General features: G+C 43.5%; 1 protein-coding gene across 7 annotated transcripts in view; it reads left to right on the top strand.

The window, feature by feature from the left end:
* The window catches only part of Ltbp1 (latent transforming growth factor beta binding protein 1), a 386,831-nt gene extending 374,323 nt beyond the window's left edge, over positions 1 to 12,508 (top strand). For all 7 annotated transcript variants that reach the window (XM_078029401.1, XM_078029398.1, XM_078029399.1 and 4 more), the window contains 3 exons: positions 5,563 to 5,685; positions 9,768 to 9,917; positions 11,038 to 12,508. In XM_078029401.1, the coding sequence (XP_077885527.1) occupies positions 5,563 to 5,685; positions 9,768 to 9,917; positions 11,038 to 11,219 (455 nt within the window). In that variant the 3' untranslated portion in view covers positions 11,220 to 12,508. The remainder of the gene's footprint in view (positions 1 to 5,562; positions 5,686 to 9,767; positions 9,918 to 11,037) is intronic.
* Positions 12,509 to 21,205: the final 8,697 nt, after the last annotated feature.

Raw genomic sequence — 21,205 nt, 5'->3', positions numbered from 1 at the left:
TAGCTTTCCTTTGTTCAGTTGTTCTTAAGCAGGGACCTGCAGGAGCCAATATTGCCTGGTACTTCAGTTTTCCTGATGCTTTCTTATCCGTTACATATGCCTGGGACACACACCCCCCATGTACCCCCCCCCACACACACACACACTCTCGCTCTTTCTCTCTCCAACATTTTCTCTGCTTCTGGCACTCACCTCTGAGTTGAAGTTCCCCCAGCTCTTCCAAGTTACTTCTGTGGTTCAGACAGGTGTTGCCCCATGCCTTAGTGTGCCGTTGCTGTATGTGAACCCTCCCCGAAACCTGACCCTTTTCATGCTCTTCTCAGCCTCTGGTTGTATGAATGAATGGAGGAGCCCACTCCTAAGTCCCTGACTGAACAGTGAGTGATCACCTTTCATACAGCTGAAGCAGAGTACCATTGTCCAGTAGATGCAGGGACTAAAGCGTGAAGAAACACCTTCAGAACAAGGAAATAGGAAGTAGAGAATTTGAGACTAGCACCCAAGTCTTTTTTGGGGGTGTGCGGGAGGGGTTACCAGGGATTGAACTCAGTGGCATCCGACTACTGAGCCACACCCCCAGATCTATTTTGTATTTTTATTTAGAGTCAAGGTCTCACTGATCAACTTAGTGCCTCTCATTTGCTGAGGCTGGCTTTGATATTGTGATCCTCCTGCCTCAGCCTCCAGAGCCGCTGGGATTACAGGCATGCGCCACAATGCTTGGCTAGCACCCAAGTCTTTTGACCACACGTCTTTTCTCTTTTTAGAGTATCTATCCTCTGTTGTAACTTCACACATTTTAATTTGGGGGAAGCAGGGTCCCTTCCTATTCTGCAGGGACCAAGGGTAAGAGTTAATTATCTGAAAAAGAGTAGAAGGAGTGACACCCAGGCAGATGTCCAATTCCACAGTGTCATTTCAGTACCAGCAGAAGCGCCTCTGTCACCTTCCTTGACCATACCAGATGAAATATTCTGTAACTGGTCAACTTTTTAAATTTTTATAGCTTTTCAATTAATAATCCATGTTTAAACCAGTGGGAAAAACACCTGTGCAGAAATTTGAGTCAAGTATGACCTGTTTTTATCAATGAATAAGAACTGGACCTTGTTTCTCCTGCATATGCAGTTCAAACCCTAGGACACTGAATTTTTAGTTCTAGTTATGTAGAGGCTGAGATGTAGCCTCTGCTTTATTTCTGAGAGCAGCTGAATTTAATCTGCCTCAGATGGAACTAAAACTTCACCTCCTGCTTTCCTCACATGCCAGAGTGGCACTGTGACATGTGACTGTCCAGACCAGCCCTGCAGATGTGTGTGTCACCAAGAATGGAGACATCCTGCCAGGATATAGTAATGTGCTTCCCATTGCTTCTGACAGCAGGGGCCCCAGACCTACTGGCTCTAGGGGGTAGTTTAAAAAAACTTTTTTTTTTTTTTCAATTTAAAGTAAAAATCAAAGCAGTACCATCTGTCATACGAATCTGCTATGCCAGGGAAATTAGTGTGATCAGTGGCCTGGATCTTGTTCAGAGCACTCAGGGATGGTGTCCCATACCACCCCACGTGTCCCTTTCATATAGCTTTGATCGAGAGCTGAGCATTTGTGCTTGGGGAGCAGGGAAATACCATGGTGGAGGAGGGACATGGTGTGAATAGTTCCCTTTCCTGCTCATTTCATGTTGGTGTTTGGTGAGGTCCCAGATGGACACAGTGTATGGGCTCTCAGAAACAGCACTGCCTCACCAAGGACGCCTTCCAGGACAGGCCCCGCTAAGCAACTGCTCCTCTGCACCGAGCCCCTGACAACTGGGTGATTCATTGTTGCTAACGTGCATAAGTAAGGGGTGTTTTGGAAAAGGAAAGAGACTCTAAGGACAGAAAATATGTGTGCATGTCCACACGCTGAGCTGGAGGATGCAGCAGCCAGGAGATTCTCACAGTTCTCATGGGAAGTTGTGGAAATAAGTCAGGGATCTGCTCTTCTTGCTCTCCATACCTGAGCCAGCCACAATTCACGGCCATCCCGGCAGCAGTGACCCAGCCCTAGGCACACAGAGGACCAGTGAATGCTAGAAAGTTGTCTATTTCAAGATTCTGAAGAAGACACCTTGCCCAAAACTTGTCTGAATGTTCTGTGCTGTCCCCTTTGTCCCCCCTGAAAGATAAATAACACTCTCATCTGTAAACCTGCTCTCCACTCAAGATCTTTCCAATCTGTTCAAGCATGTGCCAAGAATTAGTGAACATCCTCTTTTCTCAATTTGAGTTCCTTTGATCTAATGTTAAAGTGGGCTGCTGGTCATTCTTTATCAGAGTCCAACCATGTAGTTAAATTGGCCAAGGCAATCAGCAATTTTGTGCCTTGTTGTTGAACATGAAGTTTGCAAGGATTATTTTTTCTCTATTTACTGATCTAGAGTTTGCCTTCATCTGTGTAAAAACTCCAAATAATCTTGGAATAAAGCTAACAAAAAAAAATTAAAAAATAAATACCTGGACTGTGGAAACTTGCTCTTAATTTACTGTACATTTCTTTGCAAATTGACAACTTTGGGTCTTAACATTAAAATGTGTATCAGTCACTTATTGTAATACTGTCTCTGAAAAATCTCCATTTGTTTCCAGATGTTTAGTAGGGACTTAGTGATTTCACCTACAAGAAAAAATCATAACGTCTGTTTTCTTGGTGCTTGAGGATTTATGAAGAGTTCAATAACATTATCTCATTTTTCATGTCAGTAACACAGAGGCGGACAAGTAAGAATTATTATCCCTTTGTGATAGCTATGGAAACTGAGGCCTGCCCGACATTGCTAAGCCGGAAACTGAGCAGGACAATCAGGACTGGAGCCCCCAGTTCCTGCCTCCAAAGCCCACATTCTTTCCACATTCCCACGCTCACTTCACCCTTGACCCTGGCCAGGAATCAGAGCAGATGTGCGCGCCACAGAAGAGGCAGCATGGATAGATTGGGATGGACCCATCCATGCTCCCAGAAAAATAATTCAAAATACACATCCTAGTGATGATGGGATGCAGCGCGTCTTCAAATACAAGAGAGAGTGTATGTAATGCAGAAATGATGTATGGGTAACTGACCAAAATTGTCTTGAAGTCTGGCCACCTCATGGACTGGAGAAAGTGAAGCCATGAAGGTCAACCATTTCTATGGTTGTAAGAATAAAAATGCATGATGGGGAGAGCGGAAGGAGGAGAAAGAAGATACAGTGAGTCCCAGAGGTACCACCCCACTGTTTCTCTCTGCAGCTCCCTCACCAGCCTGAGTCAAATCAGACGCCTTCTTTAGGAACCACTTGGTAGTTTCCAGATTCAACTTACTTTCCTTTCACAGTGCCTTTGGGTAAGCCCTTTAAAATCCATCCCAAATATCTTTTCCCTTCATGTAACTCCTGGTCATAGTTAGAGTTGGGAGCAACTTTTGCAGGAAGCTGTTTCTGAACATTGCACCAGGAATAAGAGCCTTCTTTTCCTCTTCCCTTTTATATTGAGTTCCTTTATCTTGGCATTGCTAGATGGAGAGAGCTTGCAAGAGATGGAGGTGGTTTTGTTTATTTGGTGGAGGAGACACAGGACTGAGGACTGGGCAGCCCTGGCCAGGCCCTTTCTGTGACCTCAAGTCTCAGCGAGGCTTCCCTGATGACTGACAGATATCCAAGGGGAGGGTTCTTAGCCATCTCTGGATTTAGTTTTACAAACTGAGTACACAAATGAATTCATTTTAAAATCCACTCTCGATCCTACTGTGGCTTGGATATGTTGAACAAGTCTCCCTTTCACATGTGCAACAAATGTATATAAAGCCACGAGAAGACGACCTCAGCTCTTGGAACTTGTAAACATTTGAGCCATCTCCCTCTCGAGGGAAAGCCCCCAAAAGAATTTCAAACTTCAAGCAGAACTGACAACCATTTATACTCTGTTTGAAGTTGTAATTTTTTTTTAAAGCCAAAGATCTTCTTACAGGTTCAGCCATTTCCTTAATGAAATTAATATTTCTCACTGAATGGTTTCATGCAAAAGTGCTGGGGATGCCTGGGGTCTGGATGTCGTTCCTGTGATTTTTCTACATAAGGAAAACCGTAAGCTGGGGCAACCACTACCCAGAGGTTCAAAATCTTTTATGAACTTCATGCTTCCTTTGTGTGGGTCTGAGAGAGAATGGAATTGTGTGTGTGTGCATGTGTGGGTACAAGTCACACACCTCTGACTCCTCACCCTCACGCCTCAGGCAACTTAAGCAAAGGGATTAAAGGCTTCTTCAGAATTCACACTGTTGCTTTAGTGTTGTTTTTAGTCTGGAACATTCCAAAAGAGAGGAAATCTCCAGGCTGTTGCCTTCTGTGCCCCGAGATGTCTGTCCTGGGGTCTGCTGCCCAGCCTGCCTCTCACAGTCCTTGCAGAGCTGTTGACCTTGGGGAGCCCCAGAACTTTGACCAACTGCTAGAGGTATCCTTGGACAGAGTATTTCCTTTAAAGTATACTTTCAGCACAGGAAGCTCACCTCTTCACAAGTGTCCTCTATAGACTTTCTAAACAACTTCTCTCAACTGCAGGGGAGAATCTGAGATCATGACGTGCACTTAAGGCTCAGGAACCCCAGGCAAGGTGCTGTGTGCTGGGTGGGTCCTGAAGGGAAGTTTAGGGATCTAACAGCTGGCCCAGTGTGGAGTGGGACTGTGGCCTCAGGAAGTGGTAGCTGCAGGTGAATCTAGCTGGGGTGCAGAGAAGGTAAGGACAGAGTTCCAGAGGAGCGGAGATGGTTGCAGGAGAGACAGAATGTTCCGAGTGAGCATTCTAGAGCTTCGTTTCTGACTTCTGATCTGGTACTGCCACATAGCAACTGTGAGTTCACCACTCTGTGCCTTTATTTCCACATTGGTGAAATGCGGGAAGATAGAACCTCTTCTGAGGGTGGTATTTTAGTGGACTTGTGTGTTAAATGCTTAGAATAATACCTGACATACAGCAAGCACTACACAGCTGTTAGCTGCTATTATCGTCACCACCACCACACTTACCCTCATTAATGTGATCACAGCTGTAATGCTATTCGTAAGCTCTGCAGAATCATACAGTGCCATAATAGAGTTATGACAGTGGCTACTTCATTCAAGCCAGGGAACGGGAACATCCCGACTTGGATTGGGTTGAGTGGTACATCTTTCCTATTGCTAATGAGTGAAAAAGTAACTGCCCTTAAGAATGACCTCTTATCCCTTAAAGATGTTTTTTGTTTTGATAATTAAAAAAAAAAAACACGAAGTCATTCTTCCAACAGGCCTAAAGCACTCTCCCTGCTGGCTCATTTACGCAGTTCCTTACCATTCTGGGATGTGTTCTACCAATTGTTCAGCAACTGTTAATTATGCTCCACAGTATTCTTATAAAGTTCCTGTAGAAATGTCTTTAGGGTCCTAGGGGCAGCAGAGTGTGAGAGGTGGAGACGGTGGAGACCCCGCTGCTGAGCTGTGAGGGGTACGTCCGGGTGTGACCCTGCACTCACAGAGTCTCACGCTACTGCCTGTCCTTTCCTTCCTAGATGACTACGCCCAGCTTTGTAACATCCCTGTGACGGGTCGCCGGCAGCCGTATGGACGGGACGCCTTGGTGGACTTCAGTGAACAGTATGCTCCAGAAGCCGATCCCTACTTCATCCAAGACCGTAAGCAAAACTCTTCAGTCACTTTGAAACTGAATTGTGATTAAAGATTGCTCAGTGGTTCTCAAAATGTGCTCCTTGGGAACTTGCTTCGAATGGAGGTTTACCGGGCTCAGAAGGCTAGTTCTACTGAGGCCTCTGAGTGACCTGTCCCCACACTTGATCCTGAGAACCATGGAGTCATGATTGGTCTTGCTGGTCGGGCGCACTGCTGTGTGCACTTTCCTTTCGGTAACAAACACGATCTTATTGTTACAATTGTTACAGCAAAATCCTTTCTTTTCATGGTAGGAGGTGGCCTCGTTCCAGGGTTTCCTTGACAGCCTGGTTGTATTGTAGCCTTTGTTTTATACGAGGAAATGACAAATGTTAACTGAACCAAGTTGATCTTTACAAGTGTTTTAGAGTGGGAGGTCAGACAAAGAAAAACAGCTGTCTTGGTCAGAAATGAATTTTGAGAATACACTTGTGAGGGGATTTATTAAGTAAGAAATGATGTGTGCCAGCTTTTTTCTGGATTCGTGAGCAGAGCTCTTCTGGGGGAGGTGGGAGTGTGTATGTGCCAACAGTGTTCCCCCCGCTCCCCTAGGGAAGGAAACGTCCTGGAGTGTGGGCCGAGGCCCTGGCTGATGAGCCTCACCCACAGGCTTGATGTTTCCACGGGGAACATCAGAGCTTTCAAGTAGAGAATAAGGACTTCTAGTCTGAAAAATGAGCAGTTCACAATGAAATATTGGCAGATAATAAATTGGCTCACTACAAGAACAGTAACGGGGAGATAGAGAGTGCTAGTGCAGGAGCCCATCCTCATCCCAAGGTGGGCACACATCCCAGGTGTAGCTTTGCCACAGACTCAGACAGGGAATCCCTGTGGACTTTGGAGGTAGGACTTTAGGGATGCTGCTGAATCACAAATTACATGAAGCCTTTTCTTCTGGGCCCAATCGCTGGTACAGAAAGCCAATCCTCTGGGACTGGGCCCTTGAGTAGCTCCAGGGGTGGTGTGGTTGCATTTGGAGACTCTTTCCATTCCAAGTCTAAAGAGCTTTTTCTTTTCCCCTTCTCCTGGTCTTTTCCCTCTTCCTCCTGCCCTTTGGCTCTTTAAGGCATAGGGGAGGGAGGGCCCACCTGTTCCCCCTAGCTCCTATGTGGTCTCTTTGGCTAGATCTAAGAATCCAGCTAATACAAGTGCTGATGAACAGGAGAGAAGCATAAACGTTTTGTTAAACTTACATGTACCTGGGGATCTCTCCAAGAGAGCAGTAAGAAGAATTGACCAAAGCCTGATGCTTTTAGAGTTTAAAAAAAAAAAAAAAGACAAAGAACAGTAAATTGGTGAAGGAAATGATGAGATGAAAGGCTATCTGAACTAGGATAGTAAGTTCTAGGGATGTTACTAAGAAATGTCTGGGAGGGGAACATAGAGGCTAGTGGAAGACAAGAGTCATTTCAAAATTTGTTGATCCAGATTCTCTGCAGCTCCCATCACCAACCTCTGGTGATCAGGCTGTTTTCCAACATTAGGTATGTGAAGGTCATTCCTCCCGAAAGAATCCTTATGGCCTGCTGCATGTGGGGGAAGATAGCCCCATTCTGAAGTGACAGTTCCTCAAGTGATTTCAGCTTGAAATAATCAATATACCAACTTGGCTTATTTTGAGACGGCACAGCCCACACTCTTTCAAAGGATGCTGTGTACTGATCACCCAGCAGGATTGGGAATGCCTTAGAACATACGGCCCTGGTGCCCTTTCCTATGGGTACCTGAGGGTAACCCCCATCCTGCCTTCTAATGCCATGGGTTAGCAACACTTGACCTTGCTCTACCTCATGAAATGATGCTGAAGGTGCTCACAGCTGGAAGACTGTGTACCTGTAGTTTATACACGTTACTGCATGAGTTCAAGGTCAGTAAACATTTACATTAAAAACAAAACAAAAAAAAAAGGAATATCAAGATTCCAGTTTGCTCCATAAATCCAGAAAACAGTCTATTTGCAACTTTGGTGCAACCCATGGCTTTTATGTGTGTAGCCTCCTTCATATTATAGATCTGATTCCAGGAATTTTAATTTTGTTCTGGTTTATGGACCTTCTTTCTAATGCTGACATTGGACTAAAGCTCTTTTTTTTTTCCTTCTTTTTATAATTCACTAAAAATGTTAAATAAACATGTTGGTGTCACATCAAGCCATATAGGAAGTTGATATATAGTTACGATTTAGACTCCATAATGGCCTTTAAAGGTCTTACAAGTTGCAAAGAAATCTCTCCCGCTCCCCAGCCAGTTTTCTGATAAGCAGCAAGGGTTTTGGGGCCCTGCTGCGGAGAGAAGCAGATTGAACAGATGGTAACAGAGAAGGCTGCGGGAGGTTCCTCGTCACCTTTATGGTCACCATCTCTGTTACCTTCAGCTGCAGCAGTTTCCTAAAACTGCAATTTATTAGAGCAGAGATGACCATATTTTCAGAATGAAGGGCCACATAGTGACGTTTTTAGAATTCACAGTCCCTATGATCTCTGTTGTACTTATTCAACTCTTCCCTGATACCACTAAAGCAACCACAGACAGTCCTGTTAGCCAATGGCCGTGTTTACAAAAATAGGCATCGAGCCTGCTTACCTGTTTAGAAGCCTAAAGAAGTATTATCTCCTTGTTGTGTATGGATGTTTAATTTTTATTTCGTGTCTTAATTTCTGCAATAAAAAATAATTTTACTAGCTATAAAGTATAAATGATTTTTTTGGTTATACATGGAATTTTGAAGTATTTTGCAGAAAGACTTCATTTTCTTAAGTAAGCATTTCTCAAACTGGCTTTGGGTATCTGCTGTCATATTCTGGATAGCCAGTAATATTTCTTTTCCCTTTAAATTTCTGAAAAGGGCCCATCATGCACTGCACGGACGTGTTACTTAACTTTTAAAGGCACCAACTTAGACCTTATGGCCTTTCCTCCAGAGCAATATTTTGCTGCCCCCTGCGGTTCCACTGAAGAATCACTTCAAAGGCCAGATAGAAATACAGCGGGAACTTTCTGCACTATTTTTTCTGAAGGAAATTTGTGGTGTGGAGCCGAGATGCAGTAGTGGTGTTCTTGGGTCATTGTAGATTTATATTTACAACTTTCCTTTCTAGAAAACGGGCTAAACACTCTCAATGCCTAGTTAAATTGTTTTTATATTACTCCAACTCTAAATGTCTTCAAACTGATTCAGAGCTAGTTTCTAAACAATAAAAAGAGCCAAACAAGAGTTTCTTTGTTTCCTTTTTAAAAGCTTTTTGGTTTTCTAAACACAAGTCTGATGTCCTTTCCCATTTATCAGGATGTTTGGAATCCTTTTTACTGCCTGCAGCCTTTGATCCCTTGTGTAAGGCCCTTTCCAAAGCCAGAGCAAACAGACACTGAGAAAGGCCAGCCTGGCTTTTCTATGGTCTTGCAAACCCCAATTGAAGAAGCATGTCCTCACACTCTCATGGAGCTTTTTAGCAAATGCCTGCTGAGCTCTGATTGTGAATCACATTGGTTCCTGAAAGATTTTCTGACATTTGCCATTCTGACAACTTAGGAATTTGGAAATGAACATTTTTCATAATTAAGAGCGAAGCCAAAAACCATACTTGCTTTCTCATTTTATGGGATTTTTAATATAAAACTTCAAAATTCAAGATGTGGGACAATTCTGTACAACATATATAATATTTTAAATATTTATATGCTTAATATTTGGCAGAGCTTTATTTAGTATTGACTTAAATTCTAATACTAGCTTGAAGGTATCTAGACTATACGATGAACCTTAACCTTAATAATAATACAGTTAGGGGCTGGGGATGTGGCTCAGGCGGTAGCGCGCTCGTCTGGCATGCGTGCGGCCCGGGTTCGATCCCCAGCACCACATACCAACAAAGATGTTGTGTCCGCCGAGAACTAAAAAAAATAAAATAAAATATTAAAATTTCTCTCTCTCTCTCTCTCCCCTCTCTCACTCTCTCTTTAAAAAAAAAAAATAATAATAATACAGTTAAACAATATATAGGGCGGCTGAAAATTTCTAACCTGGCTCCTGTTGTTTCCTTTCTAGGTTTTTTAAATAGCTTCGAGGAGTTACAGGCTGAGGAATGTGGCATCCTCAATGGATGTGAGAACGGCCGCTGTGTGAGGGTCCAGGAAGGTTACACGTGTGATTGCTTTGATGGGTACCACTTGGATATGGCCAAGATGACCTGTGTTGGTAAGAATGAGTGGCCAGACCCCAGTCAGTTGAGTACATTGAAGATATATTTGTAGTATCAGTTTGGGAAGATGAGAAAAGTCCTGGAGATTACATTAAATATAGTTGTACTAATGGCACTGCACAGTACAGGTTCTATATTTTGTACAATTAAAATAAAGGTTGATACCTCATTTAAGAACCTACAGTGAGTGGAGTCAGAGGCATAGCTCAGGGTTCTAGCCCAATAGATGGAAGCCCTGGGTTCAACCCCAAGCTCTGCACATTGAAAAGAAATAAATTCAGAGTGGTAAATATGGAGGAAAGGCAAGAATATCCCAGGTAATTACTTTGACTCTTAAATTTAGCTTTTGACTATGCAACAGGAAATGAATACGGAATACTTGATACAGACAGAAAGGAGAGTAGACATCTCAAAAATATATTGCTTCCATATCATTTTGGATAAAACTTCTACTGAAACCATCTTTCACCCCCACCTCCCACTTTTGAGGTGAACAGGAAACATGCATTTGGCATCTTCTGTGTAACTCTGATGTCTTTAGGCCCTGTTTGCTTCGGATAAAAGACCCGTGACTTGACATTTCTGCTATTTTTCTTCTCCCTCCAGAAGTGTTCACTTTGCCCACTTTGGTTTTGTGATTTTTAATTTGTGGTGGGTCTGGAAAACATGTAGCCTAGGTTCTTAAGGCGTTTTGGGCACTTGGCATCGAAACAGAACTTGTGTGGAAAGATATCAGAGAGTGTCATAATAGAAGGCTCTAGAGAGGCTGCCCTGAGAGCTCTCTGCTTGCTCACTTGGTTCCTTTTCATAAATCGATCAGTCCTAAAATTTGGGAAGGAATTTTGAAGTAATATGGCTCCTCCAACTTTCTTGAGGTTTGGCTATAAAGTGTCAAGATGAAAAAATGTTCGTGTTATATTAAATATCAGGGAAAGACATTCTAGAACCTCCCTGATAATTTACGTTAAGATTGAGATTGAAACAGACCATAATAGAAAAGTCCATACAGCCTATGGTTGGTGGGGAGGTAGGTACCTGCTTTGTATGAGTGTAGGTTGGGTTTCTCTAAGGAGTGATATTAAAGATTGTTGACCTGCATGGTTTGGCTTATTGCAGATGTAAATGAATGTGACGAGTTGAACACCAGGATGTCTCTCTGCAAGAATGCCAAGTGCATTAACACAGAAGGTTCCTACAAATGTTTGTGTCTGCCAGGCTTCGTCCCTTCTGACAAGCCCAACTACTGCACTCCGTTGAATACAGCCTTGAATTTAGAAAAAGACAGTGACCTGGAGTAAAAGAGAATCTACGTAACCTAAGCCCATATACTCTGCACTGTGTAAAGGAAAAGGGAGAAATGTATTATACTTGAGATATTGCACCTAACCCAGAATGTTGGAAATACGGAAACAGCAGAGAGTTGCGCATCCTCCAAAGACAATGAGAGGATTTGGTATGAGCCTGACTGGTGTTAACAGACCAAAAGGACATTTCTCTGAAAAACCAGTATATATAGTCTGTTCATATGTAAAATTCAATGGAAAAGAGGCAGAACAGTGCTGTTATTTTAAACAGAAGTTTGTATTATTATGTTGTTTAGTTGTTTTTTTTTCTATTGCTTAAATTTGGCATTTAAATAGTGGTGGAAATGTTTTATGTAATTTTCATTTTTTGGTTGTGCAGTTCCTTGGCTACTGTTTTTCTTTTTAAAAAAATCTCAACTGCAAAAGTTTGATAAAATATTGTTAAGCTGTATTATAAGTATTGTGACCCAGGGTTCTGCTATTCCTGGTCTGGAGCATTTTTAAAATTAAAATTGTCTGTCCTGTGGAGCAGGCAGTGATCTTGTTTCAAAACTTTTATACACATTTGGAGAAAAAAAAAAAACTTGATATTTTCAGTGTGTTGTCTGATCTTCCTGTCCATTCTTAGCCAAGCTGCTAGCAGGTTTCAATTGGATACATTGAGATGGAAGAATTTAGGAGCTTACAATAGTATTGTGATATGTAAAGTAAGTCCAGCAAATTTTCAAAACTTGATGATCTCCAATATATTTACCATTGTATGTTAAAGCAAAATAAATCACCATTTTTGTAGAAAAAATTCTACCTGAGAGTGATTGTCAGTGAGTGCATTTTAACACCTTGTATCCCATCAAGCTATCCCCAATCCTAACAAAAAACAAAAACAATGATCTTCTATTAATATAGTTTTTTTTTCAAGTTAATCACGAGTTAATCATTAGTTAGATGTTGTTTTGGGCTGCATTGTTTCCCCCGCCTCTAAAATTCATTTGTTGAAGTTCTAACCCTCAATACTTGAGAATGTGCTGGAGATAGGATCATTAATGTTAAATAAAGTCAATGGGGTGAGCCATATCCAATATGGCTGGTATGCTTACGAAGAGCTGCTACAGACACAGACACACACAGAGGAGAGGACTTGTGAAGATACAGGGAGAAGATGACCACTTACAAACAAAGGAGAGGCCTCAGGGAAAAAAACAAGAAGGAAATAAGCTTTGCTAAAATCTTGATCTTAACCTTTTAGAGTCCAAAATTGTGAGAAAATAAATTTGTTTAAACCATCCAGTCTGTGGTGCTTTGTTACAGGAGCTCTAGCAAACTAAGACAGACATGTATCACAAGACTAATGAACAACAACTTTCAAAGTTCCCTTCCTTGCTTACTTAATCCACATCAAGAGTAATGCAATTTTTTCCTAACTTAAACTGAAATTCAGAATCTATTTTCATTTAATTATAGCATCTGTGTTTAAAACAAAACAAAACAAACAAAAAAACTAGGTACAGGCACACATTGTGCAGAAAAATCCTCCAATTAAACATTTCCCTTAGGGCTTTGCTTTTTTCTATCTATAGTAAGCAGAATAATGGCACCTCAGATGTCTGTGTCCTACTCCTAGGAACCTGTTGAGCAAAGGAGAAGTAAGGTTTCAGATAAGATTGCTAATCAGCTAGCCTTAAAATAAGGAGATTATCCTGGGTTATATGGATGAGCTCAAAGTGATCATAAAGATCTTTACAAAAAAAGAGGACCTTAAAAATAGAAGGCGGCAGAAGAGAATCAGAGAAAGTTGTGAATAGGGAAGATGTCAGATGTAACATGGAAAAGACTCAACCTGCCATTGCAAGCTTTGAAGATGGAGGAAGCAGAAAGGCGGCACTAGCCAAAGAACGGGGGCAACTGGAAAAAGAAGAACCTTTCCCTAAAGCCTCCAGAAAGGAATGAGCCTGGTCAACACCTTGAAACCTTTAAGTCCAGTGAGACTTGTGTCAACTTCTAACCTTTGGAACTGTGATAAGTGTGTGTGTGTGTGTGTGTGTGTGTGTGTGTGTGTGTTGTTTGAAGCCACTAAATCTGCACCAACTCACAGCTAATACAGTACAGAAGTTCCTAGAAGATTATTATCTTACCTATCTCAACATTTTTCAGCTGATATTTATATAGAAGAAATATGTAACCTGTTTCCATCCCAAGAAGAGACACCCAGATCACCAACATTCTAATATGATGGTTTGACAGCATTTCAGTTGTATTTTTAGGAAATTGAGGGATTTGGGATGAAGTGCATCAAATTCTGTTAGCATTTTCACACGGAATGTTTATTATTATAGGTTACTGACATCATACAGGAGATACCAGTCCATGTAATAAAAATAAATAGCTTTAAATTGGCTTTTTAGCAGTTTGTTGTGTAAGTTGTTTCATAGCCCTAGAAAAAAAATGTTAATTTTGTAACATATAAGGTTCTTCTAGCTCCTTTCAGAAATTACTGAAATTTTACTTTAAATGTCCAGCTGTCATCATTCAAAGTTTGAGATTCTGTGGCAACAACCCCCAATTTGTTGGCCACCAACAGACAGGCACATAGTAAAATGAATTTTAGTCATTGATTAGGTTTGTACGTGAGACTGGTCTCTGTACCTTAAAAGACTGATAATAACATTTTATACTTTGTCATAAAACCAAACTTTTCTCAAAAAAACCAAATATGGACATCAGATTCAAACCTGTGATTTAAAGTCATATTCTTGAAATCTGCCAGGATGGTAGAGATGAGCACTAAATACAAATCCAGCAAACCAAACTCTTAACTATGTCAAAGTTCTTCATTGTATTTCTCTAAAAATGTTTGTATGACATAGGATGTTCTAATTTAGTTTTAGTGTTTTCACGGACAGAGAGACTAACTTCTGATTCCAAAATGTACTTTAATTTTTGTAAATCATGTTACCATATCAGCAGAAATGCATAATGGTAGAAAATCTCATATGCATAAGATATGAAGTTCATGAACATTTCATTTGAGTCAACAGTGCAAGAAATTAACCTCTAAGTCAATGTTTCATGCACTACCTTGTGGAGACAAGATGTACAAGAGCAGAATACATCACACTAACCATGCCTCATTGGGATCTCCAAGGTGGTAGAATGGAGGTACCCTGCATTCACCTCCTCCTCCACAAAGAAGAACCATAGTAACCAGTATATAGCTGCATGTTGAGGGAATTGACCATGGAAGAACACTGAAAATCAGCAAGACAGGGATTGGAACCTTGTAAGATTCAGAGACCTAGTATGATAACACAGAAAGAGAAACAACACAACCCAGCATCTGCCACCCTGACAGAGTGAGTCTACTACCTTTTGCAAGGGGAAGGGTGCAGGAGTCCCATCAAACTATCAGTGTGGATTCCGGCAATCCTAGATACCGATAAATTTCACAGTCCTCACAGGCTTGAAGCCCACTGACAAAAGTAACCTAATGTGGGCTGAAGCTGGGCCGGAGAAGCAGGGCTAGGGCAGGTACCCCAACACCGTGACCCAGAGAGTGCTGGGGAGCAGCAGCAGGCGACACCGGAGGCCAGCTCTGGGCTGGAGGTTGGAGGCGACCAGGGCCATCTGGTGGGGAGCCCTGGGCAGGTGAGAGTCAGGTGTGGGGCCTGGACGGAGGGCACAACGGGAAGCTGTCCCTCTGCTTTAAGAACTAAGAGGTGAAGTGGGGGACTCAGCCCTGTAGGCAGGGCCGCCCCACAGCTGGGTTTCAAGGTCTTCATGGTTTGTCTGCTGATGTTTTTTACCGCGCTGGGGATGGAGGCTGGGGCCTCGTGTGTGCAGAGCACCCTGCCTCTGAGCTGCACCCGGCCTCCATGCCCTGGGAGGGACTGCGGGCCCTTTTTCAAAACAAAGTCATTTAGGAGCTCGTTTTTCCCGATTGCCGCAAATGCAGATCCAGGGCTGGCTCATCCTGTCGTGGCTGTCCCTCGTGGTGCACTGGGGTTGGGGCATTGAGTGGGTGGGACACCGAGGGCCTGGGGAGGTGCCTGCCACGCGGGAGCTCTACTGGGCTGCTGTCACCCACACCCTTGCACCGAGGCTGTGCCCCATCACCAGGCAGACTCTTCTCCCGGAAGCTGGAACATTCCAGTTCGAGCCCCAGGCCAGGGTCTTCTGGATCTGCAGCCCAACAGAAGAGACTGAGTCTCATTATGGCCTCGTCCCTCCCACTCCCTTAATGAACTCCACTTCCCCTCATTGCAGCTTTCATGAAAACCATCTGGTGGGGCTGCCCCGCCCCAGCCCTGGGCTGCTCCAGCAGCAGATCTTCCTCCTCCTGCGTAGATTTTCAGGCAGCAGCTGCCCCTGTGTCCTGGGAACTGTCCCAGGACAGTTCCCAGGACACAGGTCCCACGTGGCGCCCTGCATCTGCCACACAAAGCAGCCTCAAGGCAGTCCCTCCCTCCGTCAGTCCCTCCCTCGGTTAAGTCTTGGCAAGGTCGTGAGACCGGGCTGACTCTCCCCTTGCACAGGTGAGGAAACTGAGGCTCCAGGAAATGAGCGGCCTTCGAGGCCAAGGTCCCAGAAAAGTGCAGGCAGAAGGCGGGTCTCTGACAACAGCGGCTTGTTCAGAGCTGGGGACCCTGGATGGTGGCCCCCGGGGAGCCAGCAGGTAGGTCAGGGTCCGCTCAGCTGCTGTGCAGACTGAGGGGGGTGCACAGGGTTGGGGGTTCTCCCCCAGGGGACACTCGGGAAGGGAGCCTGCCTGCTCTGATGGGGCTGTGTCAAGGGACACAAAAGTTGATCTCCCTACAAGACCCAGAGGCTGCCCGTCAGCCAGCACCAGGGGGAGGGACATGAGCCATGCCTTTCAGGACAGGGCAGGGACATCCTCACATGGCTCCTGCCCACTGCCCTGTGGCCAGGACATGGTCACATGGCCAAGCCGAGCTGCAGGAGATGGTGGGAAGTGGAGACGTGACCTGTGACCCGGAGGCGGTGGGTCCCCTGTCAGAGCTCCTGGGGCTGCAGAGCAGGAGAGCAGCATTGAGGCACCCCTGCCACTGCCTGTGCTCTTCTGGGCACTTTCAAGGTCAATCTGACCTTGATTTCCACCTCTTGAGTGGACTTCAGGATTTAGCCACAGAAACAGGTTCTAGAAGTCCAATGCGGTCAGCAGTTCCCAACCCTCTGACTAGAGTTCCTGGGCTTCGGTCAACACATGCCCTAACTATTCTTGGTTCCACTGGGGTGCCTCCTTCCCTTAGTAATTTACTTAACACCTCTTCCATATTTTCGTCACAAAGACAATACAATACACTGAGACAAAACAAGACACAAACATACTGTATCAATTTTCTCGAAATGGCCATTTTTCCTCTCGCCCTATCTGCCTAGGGACGAGCAGATTTGCTCCCGTCCTATCTATGGAAGGGCAGCTTTTTCTCGTCACTTACCCCAGAGTGTCCCGGGGCTCCCCATACGGGCCACCATCTGCCGCAGTCCGGCTGCAGCAAAATAACCAGGGGGTGAGGAACAACTTGTGTAGATTAATACAGCAAGAGTGGAAGCCATTTATTGCAGGACCGGAGGGGTATTTATACATCACACACAGCTTAATTAACATAAACTAGATACAGCAGCCAACTAATAAGGAATCTTCACACTTAATGGCTCCCTGGTGTTACTTCATAAACCACTCCCTCTGGCAAAATGCCAGGCGCCATCCTGACTTGTTTACAGACCCTAACAGCCAGGGACTCTGCCTCCTGCCCTGCATCCTGACATCCAGGGGCGCTCCTCCCCCCCACAGTGGGCAGCCCTCAGCAGGGACCCCGCCTGGCAGAGCACAGCCCTGGGCAGAGTCTGAGCTGCAGAATCCTTGCCTAATGTTTGAGGCTAAGTGATCAGTGTGCAAACCCCGGAGGCCTTGGACCTGCAGGACTGAGGGGGCGTGGCGCTCACTTGTGCTGTCACTTCTAGTTATGGAGTGAGAGACAGAAAGTTAGGTGTCTGCTTCTGGAGCAGGGGACTGGTTCTAGTGTCTGCACCAGAGGAAACACAGGAATCTGTCCCGGCAGTGGCTATCACTGTTAGGAGACGTGCTTGAACCAGGCACCAGAAACCAGGTGTCCCTCACAACAGCTGGAAGTCATGGGCTGATATCCCCATGTGATAGAGGAGGAAACAGGCTCAGAGAGGTGGTGACCTTGCCCAGGTACAGACACCAGGTCACATGTGCCAGCTGGATTCGTTTTGATGGAGTCAAGACAAAATTCTGCATGGAACCAAGCATCCCATCCCTGTCCCCATCCTGGTCTTTGTGTCCTGGTTTTGGGTATACTTTTATGACGCAGATGTGTGTATGTTCTGCCTTAGGTCATCAAACTGTTTGCTGTAAGCGTTGAATATACTTACTTCAAAACAAAACAAAACAAAACAAACAAAAGTAACCTGACATCTGCACAATAGCTTTGCTTTGGAAAAGGATCTCAGATCATTTCTCAGTGAACACCTAGGATGCTGTAGCCAGGGGCCATCTTGAGAAGTGTGCTATTGTCTGAGTTTGGATTTCTCTAGGGGTCAGAAATCCTTGCGTGTTCCCATCTTTGGGATTTCACAGACATTCCACAACACTGGTGTGGGGGTAGCTGTTTTGTGAACCCACTGAGGCAAAGCAAAGTTATTGTAACCTAAGCCCTGCACTGTAGGAGACAGGTATAGCAATATGAAGAGGAACAGAGAGCATCACCATTGAGAACCAGGACATGTGGTCACTTGCTCTCTAAGAATATGTATGTGTCTAGTCAAGTAAGGACTCCACCAGTGCCAGGATTTAAGGAAGACACTCACATGGTTTTCAGTGCCTATCTTTTGGCCCCTGTGCCATGCTCAAGTGCCTGTTACAGACTGGGCAGGGAGGGACTACTGGCCACTCTGCTGCCCTGCCCTCAAGCTGAGCTGAGGGGCTGTTATGGATATAAGATACCCCCAAAGCTCCTGTGTTTATACAAGAATATTTGGAGGTAAAATGGTTAGATTATGGGGGGAATAACCTAATCAGTTCATCCTTGTTTGAATGGTCTGGTAGGGTAGTAACTGTGGGCAGGTGGGGCATACCTGGAGGAGGTGGGTCACTGGAGGTGAGCCCCGGAAAGGTGCATCTTCCCTGTGAGCCCCTACCCCTCTCTTTCTCTGCTTCCTGGGCACACCATGAGCTGAGCAGCATTTGTTCACTGGACCCAACCACCATGATGTGCTGCCTCATCCTGTACCCAGAGCAATGGAATCAGCCACCTATAGATTGAGACCTCTGAAACTGTAAGCCCCAAAGAGACTTTTCTTCCTCCAAGTTGTTCTTATCAAGTATTTTGATTACAGCAATGATAAGTGACAAAAACAGGGACCTTGAGCAACTCTGTGACTCCATCTGTCATCTTGTCCTTAGGCACCTGCTACAGCTCTAACCATTGTTCTATCTCCAGTTGCCCATAGCCAAAGAGGGTATAAGGAACTTTTTCTGTTTTAGATGTACACTGCCACTGACACCGTGATTCCTACTGTCATTCCACCTATATGGGTCCCACTACTGCTCCACTTCTAAGTGTAAATGCTAGAAAAGGGTAGATATGGTTCCTACCACTGTTTTCCCCCTTGTAGCATCTTGTCCCATACCACTGACTGAACAGTGGTCAAGTGCATCAGGCCCCCACCACTGTTGGGGCTGCCAATGCCAGAGGCCCCTTGTAGTAGCAGAGCTAGAATCAATATTGCTTAAGGAAATCCCATCACCTGATAGGGGCCACCACTATCATCCTTGTTGTGGCAGCAGACACAGAGTGAGCTCTCCACACTCATTGCTGTACTACCCCTGCCAGAATTGCTAGTGTCCATTCTCTTGCATGGCCCCCAGAGACAGTGGGCCTCTCTGACTCCACTGTGCTACACACAATACCCAAATTCACTAATCATGTCCAAAGTAGTTATACGGAAACTACACTACAAGACCCAGCTGGAAATAAAGTCAATACTGCATGACAGACTGACACTCTTTTTCATAACAAAAGGACATATCTTAAGGAGAAAGCCTTTTACTAAGGACACCCCGTGGAAGTGGTAGATATACCTTATCCACCAGATGTGCAAATCTCACTGTAGAAGCACAGGGATATGAAAACACAAGGTAATACAATGACCCTGAAAGAACATAACAAGTCTCTAGCAAAAGAACCTAAAGAAATTGAAATGAATAAAGTACTGGGAAAATATGGGAAGCTGACCTCTTCTCCTCTTTCATACTTAACCTTGTTCATCTTCCATTTGACTGTTCCTGAGTAGTAAATATAAACACAATTTTTTAAAAATTGAGATTTGCTACTGAACAACAACAAAGAAATCTAATTCTGAGACTCAAGACAGTAGAATACAGAAAGACTGCATTTCAGGTGCTCTGTGGCTTTGGATTTAAGCAGTGGGGGTCCTGCTTCTCAGAAAGGTGCTGGGAATCCATGGGTAGAGACTCTGATGCCTAGCTACACCCAGCCAAGAGACAGTGCAACGTGTTCCATATACCACTTAACTAGACTCAAACTTCAGTAATATTTTAATACAAAGAATAGAAGAAACAAAACCCCCAATCTATCAACCAGGCTCCAAGTTGGAACAATGGGGGTGGGGGTATGTGTGTGTCACAGATCCTACTAATTGACATGCAATTTTAAGCAAAAAAAATAGAATTAGCACAAAGGCTATGGATACCCTCACACAAGAGGTCTCAATCTAGATCGTGTGAGAACATTTTGGCAAGAGAAGTCTCTCATATAAGAATGGAAAGCAATCTATCCCAACAAATGCATAAAACTAAACATAGGGATGTAAGAGATATGAAAAAAACAAGGTAACATGATACCTCCTAAAATTCATAATTCACTAGCAAGTGATTCCAAAGGTACTGAAGTGAAGGAAATATCAGATAAAAAATTCAAAAGGATGACTATTAAAAAACCATCAGAGAATTTCAAGAGAGCATGAAAAAAACAACTGAATAAATTAAGGAAGTTAGTACAGGATGTGAATTAGAAATTCAATGTGATAGAACTATTGAAAAATAACCAAGCAGAAATCTTGACAATGAAAGACATAACAAATAAAATAAAATGTTCATTCGAAGGTCTCTCTAATAGAATAGATTATATTGAAAACAGAATCTTAGAGCTGGAAGATAAAGTGGCCAGACTTGAATATTCAGATGGTATTAAAGGAAAGAAAATAAGAAACTATGACCAGAATATGCAAGAACTCTGGGATAACATTTAAAGACTAATCATTTAAGAATCTCTGGAATCAAAGAGGGTTGTGAGATGCAGGCTAATGGTATGTATAACCTCTTCAGGAAAATACTAAGAGAAAAATTTCCAAACCTTGAGAATGAAATAGACATCCAAATATGGTGGATCCAAACCACAGAATCCCAGGTAGACAAAAATCAAAAAAATCTCTCCATGGTATATCATAATTAAAATGCCTAACATATAGAATAAAGATAGAAATTTAAAAGCCCTAAAGAGAAAAATGTCAGGTCACATTTAGAGTCCTGCCAATCAGAATTATTTTTGATTTCTCAGCACAAACTCTAAAATTTGGGAGGGCTTAGAATGATGTGTTCTAAGACCAGAAAAACAACAACAGCAACAACAACATATCAACCAAGATTGCTATATACAGCGAAACTAATAATCAAAATCAAGGAGGAAATAAAAACCTTCCAAGGTAAGCAGAAGCTAAGAGAATAGGACTACAGAAAATACTTAAGGAAATATTATACACAGAAAAATAAAAATAAACCCTAGAACTTACAAATAGTCAAATCAATTGAAGAGTAGTTAAGCAAATGAGAAATCTGCTTAAACATGAGAAATAAGTCAACATGTCAGAATTACTGAATTTCCCTCTATAATAACATTAACTGCAAATGGTTTCAACTC

This window comes from Ictidomys tridecemlineatus, chromosome 12, assembly GCF_052094955.1.
Source record: "Ictidomys tridecemlineatus isolate mIctTri1 chromosome 12, mIctTri1.hap1, whole genome shotgun sequence".
Taxonomy (NCBI): domain Eukaryota; kingdom Metazoa; phylum Chordata; class Mammalia; order Rodentia; family Sciuridae; genus Ictidomys; species Ictidomys tridecemlineatus.
The sequence above is the reverse complement of the archived record's forward strand: the minus strand, read 5'-3'. Positions and strand labels throughout refer to the sequence as shown.